General features: G+C 39.4%; 2 protein-coding genes across 2 annotated transcripts; both read right to left on the reverse strand.

Moving 5' to 3' along the window:
* Positions 1-469: 469 nt before the first annotated feature.
* Positions 470-2,828, reverse strand: LOC108991933 (tRNA (guanine(26)-N(2)/guanine(27)-N(2))-dimethyltransferase). Its single transcript, XM_018966360.2, has 6 exons — positions 2,199-2,828; positions 1,635-1,835; positions 1,394-1,493; positions 1,120-1,320; positions 969-1,031; positions 470-788 (listed from the first exon to the last, which is right to left on the reverse strand). Exons 1-6 carry the CDS (start codon positions 2,816-2,818, stop codon positions 672-674), a joined length of 1,302 nt encoding a protein of 433 aa, XP_018821905.1. The 5' UTR covers positions 2,819-2,828; the 3' UTR covers positions 470-671.
* A 531-nt stretch (positions 2,829-3,359) lies between these two features.
* Positions 3,360-16,244, reverse strand: LOC108991875 (alpha-galactosidase 3). Its single transcript, XM_018966273.2, has 15 exons — positions 15,791-16,244; positions 15,350-15,408; positions 14,795-14,851; positions 14,662-14,696; positions 14,178-14,281; positions 13,968-14,040; positions 13,273-13,331; positions 13,133-13,198; positions 12,955-13,038; positions 12,224-12,288; positions 12,038-12,120; positions 11,184-11,274; positions 10,983-11,041; positions 4,514-4,654; positions 3,360-3,741 (listed from the first exon to the last, which is right to left on the reverse strand). The coding sequence occupies exons 1-15, from the start codon at positions 16,000-16,002 to the stop codon at positions 3,631-3,633; spliced, it is 1,299 nt and encodes a 432-aa protein (XP_018821818.1). The 5' UTR covers positions 16,003-16,244; the 3' UTR covers positions 3,360-3,630.
* Positions 16,245-16,476: the final 232 nt, after the last annotated feature.

The following is a 16,476-nucleotide window of genomic DNA, read 5'->3' on the forward strand; positions in this document are numbered from 1 at the left end:
AAAGTTAAGATGTCCCACATTAGAGCTGCAGGGCATATCGTGCCTTAAAACAAAATTTAAGGTACTTCAATTATGGTATGCGAGAGATCTGAGATGATTTTAGTATTGAAGTCTACGACTGTTCATCTGGGTTAAAATCTGGACATATTCGAACCGGAATTCAAGTTTCAAAATCGGGCTTTTAATGAATTTAGTATTGAAGTCTAGCAAGCCCGTTTCTAATGATATCAATTACTTGTTGTCTTGATATTGGAGACGAACATACGAAGCTTAGAAAAAAAAAATAAAAATAAAAATAAAAATAAAAATGGTTTACAACCTGGTACCCGGATCAGGTGTATTCGGATTTTGCAACTCAGGTTCTGGGCTAGAACCTGGAACTGGAATCCGGTTTCCCGATTGAAAATCTGGGTTGGAAAAAAAATCCGGTCAAGATGTACAGCCTTATTGAAATCATACTCTTTGGAACTTCATAATCATTTGCATCCATTCATGACTTTTAATCTTTCGAAAATCTCAAACAAGAAATGGACACCAGATTGTAGAAGTGGACGCGGAATCGAATCTCCTTCCATTGAACATTGCACATCGTGGATAAAAATGTGCTGGCAACAAAACTAGGTATAGCTTTGACGTCCAGTTTGTTGAGCAGTATAACTAAACCTGCCAAATCATTCACCAGTGCAGGAATCCTGTAGTTTCTTGGCAATTCTCATGCATACTGCCATGGGACAGTTTGTCTTGATCACATTGGGAGAAATGTGTGACCTGCTTGCTACGTACCCTTCCTGCATGAAACCAACTCGGCTTATATTTCATCTTCGGATACCAAAAAGCATTCCCATATGATCATCCAAGTCTAAACATAACGAGGATGTATGTGACTTGCAACAAATACAAACGTCCATGTGTTTCTTGGCTAATCACAACCGAAATGCTTGCCCCTAAGAGATTGCTGGGGACATTACCTGGTGCATGGCGCTCATCATGATCCGGAGGGGTGGAGAATTTATTTTGGCACGGCTTGCCACCTGGTACATAAATGAAAAACTACATTTATAATTTGCAAATATTATATGGTAGAAGACAGAAACTGATGAAAAGATATTGCAGGAGAACCTCATCCAACTTGATGTACCCAAATGACAATTTGGGGTCACTTTCATCTACCATCTGTTTCAAAAGTTTCTCGAGTTCAGCTCCTTCGACATTGCCCACCCAACCCCATTGCTCCGCCAAATTTAGCATTTGTGTGACATAGGCCGCATCGTGAAGAGGTCCCGTCCAAAGGGGCCCCGAAACCACAAGGGATTTGGAAACCTGGAAACAAATCGAAATACCCAACAGAACATTTGCATGCAAGGTAGATTAACCCTGTAGAGGAACATCATACCTTTGAATCACCACAGGGGCAACTCATATGACCTAATTCATCCCATGAAAAGGCTTGAGAGTTTCCGCAGCTGTGGCAGTAGCCTATGAATCCATAATGCCTGCCATTAACAGTTGAAGCAAACGATAATCAGCTACATATAATATTAGATAAATCACGAAACATTTTAATACAAAACTTATTTTTTTTTATATAGGTACATTTGAATACAAAACTGGAGCGCAGGTATATCCACATCTACCTATGATCAACAAGCTTCCCACGGCTCAACTGGAGCATGACTCGAAAAACAGGTCCATGGTACGAGTAGTACGAAAATAGGGGTGTGACGCGATAGCCTAGCACAGAAGCTTCCCTTACAGCTCCGCCTATAAGCATCCGCAAACCAACCTCATTCGAATACGGCATTGGGCGAACATAAGCCCCATATGCAGATAAAGATCTGTCCTAGCGATAATTGAAATACACAGGTCATCAACTGTCCTGTTGGAAGCAGCAAAATGGCATAACAAGCAGGCTAGATAAATAAAGAGTTAGTTCGATATAATAATCAATTCAGAGGTGTAAAGTAGTGTAAAACAACGCAGCTAAAAAAAAATGGGAGGAACACAGTCCGTCGAAACGTGAACTGTCAAGCATAACTGAGCTTCAACATCTCAGTATATCATAGGCTTTACTCGGAAGGCGTCCTGGGTGACGTCTCCCTGCACTAGTAGTATATGTAAATTAAATGCCTATAATCTAAAGAATCAAACTGATTCGTGAATCGGATCCAATTACATGGCTGCAAAACTGAGGAACTCACTGGCAAGGCCGGTGACCACCGGATGTGTATCCATCGGTACAAGTAACATAAAGCAACCCATTCAATTTCAGAGCGTTCATCGATGACCTCAAAAACGAAGAATCGCTTCCGAACGAATCCACGTCAATGAAATCGAAAAACTCTCTTTGCAGGTAACACTCCGCCATGACCCGATTCGCATCGAAGTGCGTCACCATCCATCTCCGCTCGTCCTCCAAACCCCTCCAAACGACCCGAGATAGATTCTCCGAGATGATCCTCCTGTACTCGTCGTTTGCGTCATTCGCCCAGACGAAATCAGCCTCAGCTCCAACGAGGTACCGAAGAGATCGGATCCCGCAACCGCACAACGCATCAAGAACCCTCAATTCACCTTTGGATTTCTTGTAGAGCGAGGCGGCGAGCACGCCTAGGTCTCGACCCGTAGCGCTCTCTTGGCGGAAGAAGGTGTCGCCGGTCTGGAATTCGATACCCCTTTCGGTCCGACACTCGGATTTGCAAATGTTATTGGATGCTGGCTTCAATTGGCAGGGGTTGGTAAATCTAGAGTTAGGGCTTTGGGGGATTTTTGGGTTGAATTGAACAGGGGGAACTAAGGATGGAGTACTGAGGTTTAACATGGCGGGAAATGGTTTGGTTGGCCCGTAGCCTTGATAAATAAATAAATAAAATTGCACTTAGAGGACCACAGCCCACAGGTTGTTTGATGATCCAACGGTGGAAGATCCAGATGTATACGATGGTGTTTTAAAAATAATTTGTTTATTGTCCCACTCTGATATTACCACGTCAGCTTCAGGGTTCATGTAAAAATAAATAAAAAATACTTACAAATACAGACTTTTCAACTAATCTTCTTTGTCGATAATGAATTTTCTATAATTAAACATTATATAGTTAAAAGATAAATTCTTCCAGTACAATAACCTTAGGAATGTGAATAAAGTATTTCAAATGTATAACGCTTGATTTGGAGCGTTATATATCATCAACACCAAGTTAATAACTTGGAATAATTCTACATATAATTGTAAAATACGTAAACGTCGCATAATCATTTTAAAAAAGAGTAAGATCCACTATAAAAAAAATTAATTTTTTTTTTCATGTAAGTCATATTTTATTTACTTTTTTCAAAGCGATTACGCGGTAGTTGCACAATTCACGATTACAAATATATTTTCTCTATTATTATTCGCAGCAGTCTTTGCACTACATACATTACAGGATTTAATTTTCATTTGTATGAACAATATGTTACAGGTATTGCTTGCTTACCACCAAAAACTCATACACAACCTGGCGACAGTATCTGTAATGCATGAGAAGGACCCACACTACTGTTAAAATGTTGCCAAGGGGTCCAACAAGCTGCATAAAATGCTTTAAACCTAAAACAGCTGAACATCCAATGGGCTAATGGTACGATGACCTAAATCACAAAGCGAGACACTGTCTTGGGGGTGAAAATATAAATCTGACAGTCGTGGGCATCCACTCGGCCACTGAATGATGACACTGCATCTCCTGTGATGTCTTTTTGCTGCAAGCAGTCATGATTTAATCATAAAAATACCTTGGAAGATCAAAAACTCGAATTAACTTGAAAGGTAATAAAGGTTTTTTCACTTCACTTGTAAGCCTGATGAGTTGTATAAATTGATTTGCTTAGACAAAAAAATGTTCCAATTTGTCATCGAAAAATCCTAAACTGTTCCAACTTCCAAGTTCAAAGTCAAACAAATATCCTTGACCCAATGTCCAACATGCACTAACCCCAATCAAGTTCCCTGCCAAATAATAGTTTAGCAGATAAACGGTCGATGCAGCCAAGTACTAAACTAGTTTCAAAGGATAGGGAATTAAATTTCACAGGCTAGTGTCCTTAAAACCTCTAAAGATGTGTTTTTTTTTTTTTATTTGAGTAAAAAAGCTCTAAAGATATTGAAGGTGCCAACTAGCTTAATTAGTGAATTCTCACCAAGGACCTAGGACCAAACCCCACTTTCAATCTGAGGTTTAGGAGATAGAACATATATAAACATACTCAAAAAGGATTTTGAAAATCAAAGATTTTTTAGATCAGAATGCGTCTTCCAAACACAACTGCTTTAGGATGCTGTAAAGGAATCTTCTGGGTCAAGGTCTGAGGATTTAATGGGGACATCAATTTGGCATGCATGAAGAGAAAGGGGGAAAGGTTCTTTATATACCATCTCAAGGACTCATCTGAAACCTGCCCGTGAAGTGACCAGTCAGGCCTTCACTAAAGATCAAAACTCTTACTAAATGTTCATGCAGGTAACTTTCCTCACCTGCCACAAATCTCTAATTGAGACAACGGTGTTGGATTCAAGCCCAAGTACATCCCATCCAGCAGTGATAGTGGCCACTTTCGAACAGCGATTCCAAAGAGCAACAACTAGTCGATGTCCAGATAGAGGACCCGCCCAAACCTGAAAGGCATAATCATATTAAATGAACCAAGTTTCATTAGGTACAATATATATACAATTAGCCATGAAATTTCCAAACCGTCAACAAACACTTATACATCTCGTTGTTGCTCCTATTATTTTTGTCTGCAAAAATCTTATACACAATTATATCCTCTTAACCTTACATTTGAGAACCTGAGAACTTTTATATTTTGTTTTCTCACTAAAGACAACATAAGCACATGTATATGCACATATTCATAGGGACCGAGGTTTAGCCTAAGTATTTGATTGTGAGAACAAAGTGAATAAAGAATATCCTCTTCAATCAAAACCCTGTATGGGAGGGAGCATAGTGGAAGTTTTATCAGCCTTCAGTTAGAGAATATTTGGAATGAAATCACATTTGGCTTTGATGCGATTTTTTTTATGGGTAAAGATTCACATTTAGCTTGGAAAAGATTCATCAGTATTTATATATATATATATATATATATTTTTTTTTTTTATAAGTAAAAAGAAATATATTAAATCATGAAAATAGGCAAGGCCTGAGTACACAGGGGGTATACAAAAGAGCCTAGATACAAGCTAAGGGCTGCGAAAAGCAGCGTAAAGATCATCGAAAGAAGTGTCATTCAAAAAGGCACCTTTCCGGTGAATGCTCCTCCTCAAAACAGCGATTATTCCTTTCGTTCCAAGTGCACCACACTAGACAAAGAGGCACCATCTTCCAAATAACTGCGATCTGCCCCTTACCCCGGATTCCTCTCCAACATGCCAATAGCTCTATCACCCTTCTAGGCATTACCCATGGCATACCTAGCCTTGTGAAGATGTCGTCCCATAAAACCTTAACTACTTCGCAATGAAGGAGTAGATGATCCACTAACTCACTATCGTGTTTGCACATGAAGCACCGGTCTGTTATGTAGAGGCCGCACCTTCTCAGCTTATCGATAGTCAGAATACTCCCGTGGGATGCTAGCCAAACCAAAAAAGCCACTTTTAAGAGAACCTTAGTCCTCCATATGCACTTCCAAGGGAATGCATTGGAGGGGTGTGTCGATAATACTTTGTAAAAGAAAAGCACTGACAAGTTCTTGTTCCCTAAGGATGACCATAGCAAACAATCCTCTCCATCAGTATGTAGATTCAGCGCATGTAGCGTGCTATAAAAATCGGTAATATCTCCCAGCTCCCAATCCTGCACCGCTCTAGTGAATCTCACTGACCAATTTGAGGAGATGTCCAGATTGTTAGCAACTGGAGCTTCCTTATCGAACGCAATCCTGAAAAGAGAGGGAAAAGTGCTCTTCAGAGCAACCTCGCCACACCAAGTGTAGTGCCAGAAACTGATTTGAGTGCCCCAATCCACTGCAAACCTACAATTAGCAAGAAAATTTGCCCAGCCATTGCGTATAAATTTCCACGCACCCACGCCATAGATCCCTCTTACTTCATTGGAACACCAACCTCCTCGCATGCTCCCATATTTAACGTCAATCATTTCCCACCAAAGGACGTCTCTTTCCCTGTGATACCGACATAACCATTTACCTAGTAGAGCCTTGTTGAAAGTTCTCAAGTTGCGAAGCCCCAATCCACCATTAGACAAAGGTGTACAAACCTTTTCCCACTTGATTAAATGGAATTTTTTCGCGTCTTCCGAACTGCCCCATAGGAAATCACGAAAGGTCTTCTCCAATCTATGTGCCACACCTGCAGGCAAGGGGAATAAGGAAAGAAAATATGTGGATAGATTAGAGAGTACGCTCTTAATAAGAGTGACTCTACCACCTTTGGACAGATAAAGACGCTTCCAACCTGCTAGTTTGTGCTCGATCTTCTCGACAATCCCATCCCACATTGTCTTAGATTTATGAGGGGCCCCCAGAGGGAGACCAAGATGCTTCATAGGCAAGGATGACTCCTTGCAGCCCAGAAAATCAGCCAATTCGCTTAGATTATCAACCGCACCAACTTGTACAATTTCAGATTTCATAAGATTGACCTTGAGGCCAGAGACGGCTTCAAAACAGAGCAAGAGAGCTCTTAAAGAGCGAATCTGATCAGGATCTAGCTCACAAAAAATCAGCATGTCATCAACAAAGAGAATGTGAGAAATTGAGAGATTACCATGAGTGGAGCCACCTACTGAGAAACCCGAGATGAAACCCCCATCCACCATTCCATTCAACATTCTACTTAAGACATCCATTACTAAGATGAAGAGAAGAAGTGACAAAGAGTCTCCTTGCCTCAATCCTTGAGAACTATTAAAGAAGCCTTCGGGAGTGCCATTCACCAAAACAGAAAATTTGGCTGTAGTGATACAATACTTCATCCATCAGCACCACATTTCCCCAAAGTCATACCTGCCAAGTATGCGCACCAAGAAATCCCAATTTACATGATCAAAAGTTTTCTCCATATCCAACTTGCATAAAATACCTAGAATGCCGGTTTTGACTCGACTTTCCAAACATTTATTAGCAATGAGGACAGAGTCAAGTATTTTATGATCTTTGAAATGATCATATGATCTGCCTCCCCTTTACAAAGGCGGTTTGGGACTTCGATATGATCTTCCCCATCACTCCGCTCATCCGCTGGGCTAGCACTTTGGAGATGATTTTATAGACCCCACTCACCAAGCTAATGGAGTGAAAATCTTGCACCTCAACCGATCCGCCCTTTTTGGGATAAAGGCGATAAATGTAGTATTGAGACTTCTCTCAAATTTCAAGAAGGAATGAAATTCAAGAAATACCATCATGATATCCTCCTTGACAATATCCCAGCTAGCCTGAAAGAAAGCCATTGTGAAACCGTCTGGGCCTGGGGCCTTGTCCTTTTTTTGATAAATAATAATATTATATATATATATCAATAGGAGTAACCAAGTACACTAAAGGTACACAAGAAAAATACCTAGCCCATACAAGAAAGCCCATAATGACCCAAAAACCCATGAAAACCTACCCAAAATACACCAAACCCGAATTGGAAAACTATCATTACACCTCCCCGACCCCATCCCCTAGATTCCGTAAAACTAATCCTCAACCCGAACATCACAAAGCCCTCCCTTTAGCTTTCCCTCGACTTGAGATACCTCCCTTAGCATCGCAGTTAATTGCCCATGAAAGATTCTTTAACTCCCTGCTTTTCTTAAACTTAGATTTGGTTTCAAGCACGTGGCTTGCCTCGATTGCAGTGAGTAGTGTTTTAAATTGCTTTTCATATTCTCCTTGTTCTCCATATGAAAGTATCAGGGTTTGTAGAAACCCGTTATCTTTATTCAGAATCCAATCCGATGTTGAACCTGCTATATCGTTGATCGAAGGAAGAGAAACCAGGGGAACAACATAGGGGGCCTTGTCTTTTCCCATCCCTTTTTAGCACATTAAACACCTCCTCCTCTTCAAACGGCCTTTCCAACCACAATACACTAGGTGAATCGATAGAATCAAAAAGTCAGTCCATCTACCTTGGGCCGCCAGGGGTGTTGCTCTTTGAGGAGTTGGTCATAAAAGTGGACTATGTGCTCCTTTATGGCTACCCTGTCTGATATGATCCTCCATTCGGAATGGAGAACCTCAATGGCGTTGGTTCTTCGATGAGAGTTAGCAACACGATGGAAGAATTTAGTGCTCTTATTCCCTTCCTTCAACCAAAGTGCCCAAGATTTACAACCATTTTCCTTTCCTTTTCATCAGCCGTGAGGGCCCCAATCACCTTTTTGTCCTCAAATCGCTACAGTTCCTGAAAAAAATTATACCTTTGGTCATTTAGATTCCCAAAGACTTCCATGTTCCAAGTCCTCAAGTCATTTTTCAAGGCTTTAAGTTTTCCCGCTAACACAAAATTGGGGGTGCCCGAGATATGATAGGAGGACCAACATGATCTGATTTTGTCCATGAACCCCTCCCCCTTCAACCACATATTCTCAAATTTTAAATATCTCCGCCCCTCATGAAGACCCCCGCAGTCCAGCAAAAGTGGAAAATGATCTAAGCAAAGCCTAGGGAGGTGTTTTTGGCATATAGTGGGGAAGTGTGCGTCCCAGGAAGGAGGGACAATAAATCTGTCCAGCCGAGACCATGCCCTCTCGTTTGATCAAATGTAGTCACCCCCCACTAGTGGGAGATCAATCAAGTCCATTTCAAGAAATAAGGCTGAAAAGTCAGCCATGCTGTTCCCGAGTTAGAAACCCCCGACCTCTCACTCGAGAACCGAATAGTGTTGAAATCACCTCCAATTCACCATGGGCCCTCCCACCAGCTACACAAATCAGCAATCTCATCCCTAATAAGCTTCATGCTGTTGTCATTGTTAGGTCCATATACGCCCACAAAACCCCACCCAAATTCATCCTCCAAAGTAGTGAAAGAACATGCAAACACAAACTCCCCAATAAGCTCCTCCAGCAAATCAGCAACTCTCTTGTCCCACATCACAATAATACCCACGGATCCTCTCTCGATGGGTTATCGACCACTGGGTTTGTGGAGACTTCATCCCAAGTCGAGAGAGGGTCCAGGTTGCAACCCAAGGGTTTGACTGAGCATATCGGCCCTTTCTGTGGCGGCGTCAAGCCTCCGATAGCCTGGGAAGCGCAGCAGCGTCATTTTCCTCTCCAAACAGTGCTATCGAAGTCGATGTCGTTGTTGCCGTGCCCTTAAGCAGCGCACTGACAGTGCCAGTAGGAACGACGGGGTCTGCGGCGATGTTTGTGTTGCCAGCAGGGTCGCCGGCAAGGGTGTCGACGGGATTAGGGCACTCGAACCTAAGGTAGAGGCTCGGGCCCGAGAAGGATCAGAAAGCTCACAGGCTTGGTGGGCTTGAAGGCACATGGGCTTGGTGGGATTCTGGGTTGTGGGCCCAACCCGATGAGAAACCCTATGCAGGCCTGATCCATGGGCCTCTTCAGTTCTTGCATAGGCCTGATCCTGCATATCCTTTCCTGCACAGCCTTTCCAGACCTGTTCCTGTGCAGCTCCATTTCTTTGGCCCATTAACGTGCTTAAGCCCCAATCAACCTTCCTCATATGAGCCGAAATCTCTTCTGATAGCCCTGACAAATGGCCTCTGACCTCCCACAGCACCCCTTCTACATCTCCCAACATAGTACCTGCGACAGGGGCTCCCCTACCACCCATGTCAGTGATAGGTCTGCTGCACAACCTTTCTCCCATTGCATGCTTCCTGTCAGCCATCGTGTCAGGGACACTCCTTGCCAGCAAGCTCAATGCCGCTACATATGAGGTCCTGTTGGAGGGTGGAAAAATTTCTTCCTCCAGTGCCCTTCTCGGATGATGGCCAACAACTTTACCCAGAATCCTCCCAATCATTGCCCTTTAAGCCTTCAACCAGCACCGATCCCCTCTTTTTTTCAAATCCAAGTTCTACCAAGTGCAAGAAGCACCCCCTGGCATTTACATGCCTTTTGACCAATCTTCTGCTACGTTCAGTAATACGAATGCTACTACCCCCCTCCAACATGAAAACAAAGGATTTTGATTCCACCTTGAAGTGCCTAACATACTCCATAGATGAAAATGAAAAATAAACTAATACAAGACCAGAAAAACTGACTAGGAGTTGAGTTAATCAACTCTGGCGTGAGGCACCAGAGATGAGTTTACGTAAAGTCATGAGAAAACAGGAGAGGGAGAAAAGTGAAAATTGTACGGAGAGAAAACTCAAAAGTGAGAAAAGAAATTTATATAAATATATATATTATTTTTTTGAATTGCTAGGTTACATATGTGCTCCATGGGTTTTGAACCTAATACAACATCCTCCACCTTGTTATTACAAAAGGGAGAAGATGCCTTTAGAGGGGATGCTTGGGGAATGAGGTGAGATGAGAAATTTGCAAATAGTAGAAAAATAATTTGTGAATAATAGTGAAATAGTTTGAGTTATGATGTTTTATTAGGTTTTGAAAAATGAGAGAGAAAAAGTTGAATAAAAATATTATAAAGTTAAAATATTGTTAGAATATAATTTTTTAATATTATATTTGTTTTGGGATCTGAAAAAATTTGAATTGTTTTTTGTGTTTTGTTTGGAAGTTTGAGAAAGTTGTAATGATTAGGTAATGATTAGATGAAAATTTTGAATATTTGAAATTGAAAAGTGTTTGTGTTTGAGTAATTTTTTTTATCAGTATTTGTGTTTGAGTGATGTTTGGGAATGAGATGAGATGAGATAGGATGAAACGAAACATCTTCCAAACAACCCCTAAGACTCACTGTTTTCAAAATCATCTATATTCCATATCACAGTCAGTAGCACCATTTAAATATGCCAAAAAGGGGTGCAAGAGGGGGAAAACCTGAAGGCAACCATCTGTTCCCGTGACATGAACTTTCCGCCCCTGAACACCAAGCGGGTCTGCAAACAGTATTCTTGTTCACTTAGTTCTGTGACGATGATTTGAAAACATTGTGGCATGTAAATAACATAGAAATAAAGATAGAATGCAAGTTTTGTGCAGCGACTAAAGAAAAGCATATCGAGAGAGACTGTGTTTCACCTTGGTTAACAGCAATGACCTCCTTATTGGTTAGAATCTCAAAAGTTTCTGCAGTCATATTTCTTACATCACAACCGATCAAAAGAGGGGCCTGCAAGTTTGAGCTCATAATTTTGTGTTTGTGAAAGGTTAAATTTCAATTAATATAGTGATTGAAATGAAGCAAGGTTCATTCACATAGAGCTAAGAGAATCCCCATAACAGAAGTCTTAGGAATACTTTGAATACCATGGATACCAATATAGTGACTAAAATAAAGCAAGGTTTATTCACATAGACTGCTAGGAGAACCCCATAACAGAATTCTTAGCAATACTATTGACTGCTATAGATACAAATACTTCAAAATTCAACGCTACTCGGAGTGGAATATTGATCTGATAACATTGAGGCATGTGAAGAAAAAACACGCATGTTTTCTACAAACTATTACCATAAGATTGCTAACAATAAACTGAATAGAAACACACACTAATCTACGAGAACCAAAAAGAAAGCAAGATTCATATAGACCTGCTTTGAGTATCTGTCACTAAGCTATCAATCAGAGAGGCCAAGCCAGTGCATAATTATTGTACCAAAGTCCACATCTAAGCATTGTGGGACTCTCCAACACCTTTCTCTCATGTCAAATCCCTAAATATGCGAACATACTTGACATGCGGGCTAACAAACAAACAAGTCCTGCTCTGATATGTACCATGTTAAGATCCAACCCAAAAACATAAGCCACTCAGTAGAGAAGCACAATTAGTGCCCAAACACCCATACCAAAGTACACAAAATAACTAACATAGAGACTCCCCAACACCATGCCAAAACCAAGAACAAAGTAGAAAAAATTGAAGAGAGACCTTCATCAAAGCCCAGATGCTAAAATGAGCTCGATACTCCTGATATGTCATGCCTCCATTGCCAACTTCCAACATATCTGGATCTGCCCATACAAGCAAATAAAGAGAATAAAAAAAACTAGTTTACAGAAGAAGTTGATTGCTGCATTTTCACAGGCTACTTTGTCTATAAAGATCATATTTTACCATTCCATCCACCGGGTCCCGCATAGGCTGCCCATTTGTCATTCAGATCAGCAATTGTAGTCATGCTTAAAAACAAAAGAACAAAACTTAATCAATATGACAACCAACATGCTAATTAAAAATCTACATTTTTAACCCTGTTCTTTCTTTGAAGCAAACTGTAAAACTTGTACATAATGTGTTAAGATTTTGCAACCAAGCCTGCAAATGCCACACAGTTTTACAAGGAGAACGGGCACTGCACTTATCAGAATAGTGTGAAAGAGCTTTTAAGGACCCTTTTTTTAGAGAAATACATCGCGTATGAATCATAGAATTGGAAATGAGGTGAAATCTCTAGACATGTAAAGGGGTCACGTACTACAATTAACCATATTAACCAACTCTTTAATTTGCATAAATGGACACTTTCATACCCAACTAACAAGTATATCCATCACGATAGTCATCAATCCTAAAGCTTATTTAACATATTTAATTCGATGGCCTGTGCATCCTCGCGATTAGTCAGGATTTTTTTCCGGAACCCAGTGATGATAAAAATATATATCTATATTTAATTCGATGGAGAAAGACACATCCGGTATCCCCATTGTAGACCATATACAATGACTTCAGTGCAGACTCTTTATAGACAGAGCATGTCAGGTAATCAAGTAGAAAAGTTACCAAAAGCACCAACACATCCAAGTTACTGCCAACTAAGAGCTAGGAGTCCAATTAATCTTAACCTTGCCCATGAATCATTAATGTCATCAGTAGTTCGCCAGCTGTTTCCAAGCTTGCCGGCCCATAAGGCTGGGTCATCCTCTCCCCTGTAAAACCATAAGATAAGGCCAAAAAATTGCTGTCGAGGTAAAATTTTACTATTCTGGGTATCTAACCAAAGATACCAATAAACTGTATTACCAGTCACAGATTGAATAGAAAATAGTGCGGCCAGTTCCATTTAGAGCATCACGCATTGGTGGGTATCTGGAGTTCAATGAACCACATCAAATCAATTGAAGCTACTTGATAATGATTATGAGACTAAGATGAGGTCATACCGTTCTTCAGGCTTGATGCCTAGATTGAAACAGTTGTCATACTTCAAATAATCTACACCCTGTTAAGACAACATTGAAAAAATTTACAAGTAATGGCCAAGTAAAAAGTCAAGAATGTACGCTTACAAAACTCCTCATCTGAGTTAAAAAAAAAATATCATAATTTCTGATTTCAAATTATATTACCAAATTGTTTACCACCAATTGTTTTCAAGTGAGACGACGCATTCCATTATTTTTCTTTTTTGTAATGCCTATGTAAATGAGTTACTTTTCAAAAAAGTATCTATATCAATCAGTTAACTTCATAATTTGTATGAGATCACGCAATATTTGAGAACCAAAATCATTCGTAGTTTGAGTTATTGTCTTGATTGATGCTAATTTTCAGATATGATGACTCCACTATTTTTCACTTTGGGCAACCACCTTCTCAAGAGATGGATTTAGCTTGCACTCTTATTAAGATTGAATTACTTACCAAAAAAAAATGTTAAAATGCCACCATAGGAAGAAGCGTGAATCATAGAAAGGAAATGTAAAAAAGTTCCAAACACTCCAAATAAATGGCAAATATATTTTAATGAAAAGGCAACACCATTCAAAGTGCAGAGGGGCACCACCCAAGTAAACCCAAATGAATAGAAAATATCTGTGATATAGGGAATGAAATTATCCAGTGAGCAGAAACTAACCCAAGAAGCGAACATTTCTGCATCATCATTTTCATAATAAAGTGACCCTGGTCGAACTTGACATGTAAAAATCCTATGAGATGCAATTAGCTAGGTTAGATGAGTGGGGAGGAGATTGAAGTAGTAGTCTAAGACATTGGAAATATCGATGAGTAATCATATTAAAAAAAAAAAAATCTAAGCTTCTGGCCTGCAGGAAATTTGACCTACCCGGCATCAGAATAAATTCCAAGTTTAAGGCCTTTTGCATGTACATAATCAGCAAGATCTTTAATTCCCAATGGAAAAGTTTTTGGATCAGGGACCAATTGATTCTGTACAATTAAAAAAACCACAAAAGGAAACTGAAAGCTTAGGGCAACTTCAAAATCCTTACTAGCGTACACAAAAAAGTTGAAAGAAAGATGAATGTGCAACCAAGGGTGCTTCATAATTTAAACCTAGAAGAGAAGCCAAATAATGAAGCGTACGGCGGTAAAATTATCATGCTAAGATGCAATTTGATCTGATCCACTCAAACAGGTAACTCAAAGATAAATTGTAAGAGAAATGACCTTCAGAACTGATTTCACCTAAAGAACATTACTTATTTACAAATGGCATTCCCTAAAGACAAGAAGATGTACTATTGATGTTACAAATTACAAATTTGGCAAGAGTTATGATTTATTGAAAGTTAAAGGATTCAACAGACCTCGGAATTCCTCTTTGTTGAAGACCAGCAATCATCTGCAGCCAATGAAATAAATTAAGTCCACAACATTGTTGTGACAACAATCTATATAAGTGAAGATAAACTAGATATTTGAATCATGCGAGAATAATACCTATATTGACGTGCACATAACCTAGATCAGCCAAACCAGTTGAGATAAGTGCATCAGCTGCCAATGACCAAAAAAGAAATTAGTATGTGTTATGGAGTCTGATCAGAATATATAATACAACAGTTGCCAAATGCCAACAGTCACGTTTTAACTGGACACTCTATAATGAGAGAAAGTAAGAGAGTATTCTCTCCATCTCATTTAGAACCCATAAAAAGAACTAATCAAACAGTAGTCACAGATGAAGATATCAAATCCTCTAGAAAGGTGTGTATCAGTTGACATAACAAGGAACACAGAAATTTGACTCCATGCCAGGCCTGTTAAGTATTCCTGAACAATTTTCAGGTAAACTCTGCCAAAATATTACAGTCATCATTCGTCATCCATAAAAAACTTCTAATTCTTCAAGACTCCGAATAAGAAATGCCCATCTAATTACCCGAAATCAAGAATACAATAATCCCACAAAATGCATGTAAAATATGTAGTACATTAATCGGCTTGCCATATACTAACCAAGGCAAATGACCCATGGTAGAGATAATTGAATACCTGTTTCCTTGATGACTGTCTCGTTGATATTGCAGGCAAAGAAATTCCAGCTATTCCATCTAACGACACATATTCCAAAACAAATTATATATGAAACACCCTATGCATTAGAAACAATTTCAATAAACAAATTATATATGGAACACCCCTATGCGTTAGAAACAATCTAAATCTCTCCTAAAAGGAAAAGAATTACACGCTGAATCGGCAGATTCCCTAATTATTATATCAAATTCCTAGTCATATGCAAGAAACAATACTTAAACCACTCCAAAGGTAGAATCATTGAAATACACACCTCCTACAGATTGCCTACGAGTAAAAGATAAATAAACATAAGAACTCTAAAATAATTCTACTCTCCAATTTTCGGAGAACCCAAGTAACAAAAACATCCAGAAAATATATGATTAAACGAGAGAGAAGCGAAAAGAGACGAACCCCATGGGAGGCGTCAGAGCCAAGCCGTTGTTGAGTTGGAGAATACCATACTTAGAAGTATCGTATAGTGCACGAAACGTCGATCGAAAACCGGATTTATGATAGCTCTGCAATAGAGGCACTACTCTCCCCTCGATCGCCACCGCCGATAACATGCATAGGCAAAGAACCTCAAAACACAGAGAGAAAGCGCCGTTTTTCTTCGCCGCCATGGATGAAGGGTCTGTTCCTCCGATAACGGGGAAAATCAACGTATTAGAATTTTTTGTCAGTAAGTTTTTTTTTTTTTTTTTTTGAAATAGAGTTTGGCAGTAAGTTAGATAGACGTTGATAAAATATTATTTTTTTAATATTAATAATTAAATAAAATAAGATAAGATAGAAATAATTTTCGTTCTTGAGATAATATCCGTCCTAATTCCTTTTTCTAATGCATGTGATGTGAGGAGTCAGTAACTCGTTTTCTTTGTTCTCGGATTAAAGTACTTTTTATTGCGAATACATCCTTAGTAAAGAATATTTATTGTATTATTTTAAAATTAATGCATTTCATTTGGGAAAAAATAACAAAATTTTAATTGTTTTTTTTATACTGAAAATTTCAATTGATTTGTGGTGGAGAAAAAAAAAATCCATTATATTTTCTTTTTAAGACAATTTGAGAACAAGATCATATATTTTTCCTT

This window comes from Juglans regia, chromosome 7, assembly GCF_001411555.2.
Source record: "Juglans regia cultivar Chandler chromosome 7, Walnut 2.0, whole genome shotgun sequence".
NCBI lineage: Eukaryota > Viridiplantae > Streptophyta > Magnoliopsida > Fagales > Juglandaceae > Juglans > Juglans regia.

Bases quoted from the DNA above. Each gene is read 5' to 3' on its own strand.
- LOC108991933 (XM_018966360.2), bottom strand. From the start codon at position 2,818: ATGTTAAACCTCAGTACTCCATCCTTAGTTCCCCCTGTTCAATTCAAC. The intron at 1,321-1,393 runs GTATGATGTTCC...ATTTGTTTCCAG, and splicing joins GCCCCTGTGGTGATTCAAAG to GTTTCCAAATCCCTTGTGGT. The intron at 1,032-1,119 runs GTTCTCCTGCAA...TTTATGTACCAG, and splicing joins GGTACATCAAGTTGGATGAG to GTGGCAAGCCGTGCCAAAAT.
- LOC108991875 (XM_018966273.2), bottom strand. From the start codon at position 16,002: ATGGCGGCGAAGAAAAACGGCGCTTTCTCTCTGTGTTTTGAGGTTCTT. The intron at 14,697-14,794 runs GTATTATTCTCG...CATTGGCTGCAG, and splicing joins TTATGTGCACGTCAATATAG to ATGATTGCTGGTCTTCAACA. The intron at 14,282-14,661 runs GTCTGTTGAATC...TTAATTGTACAG, and splicing joins CAACAAAGAGGAATTCCGAG to AATCAATTGGTCCCTGATCC.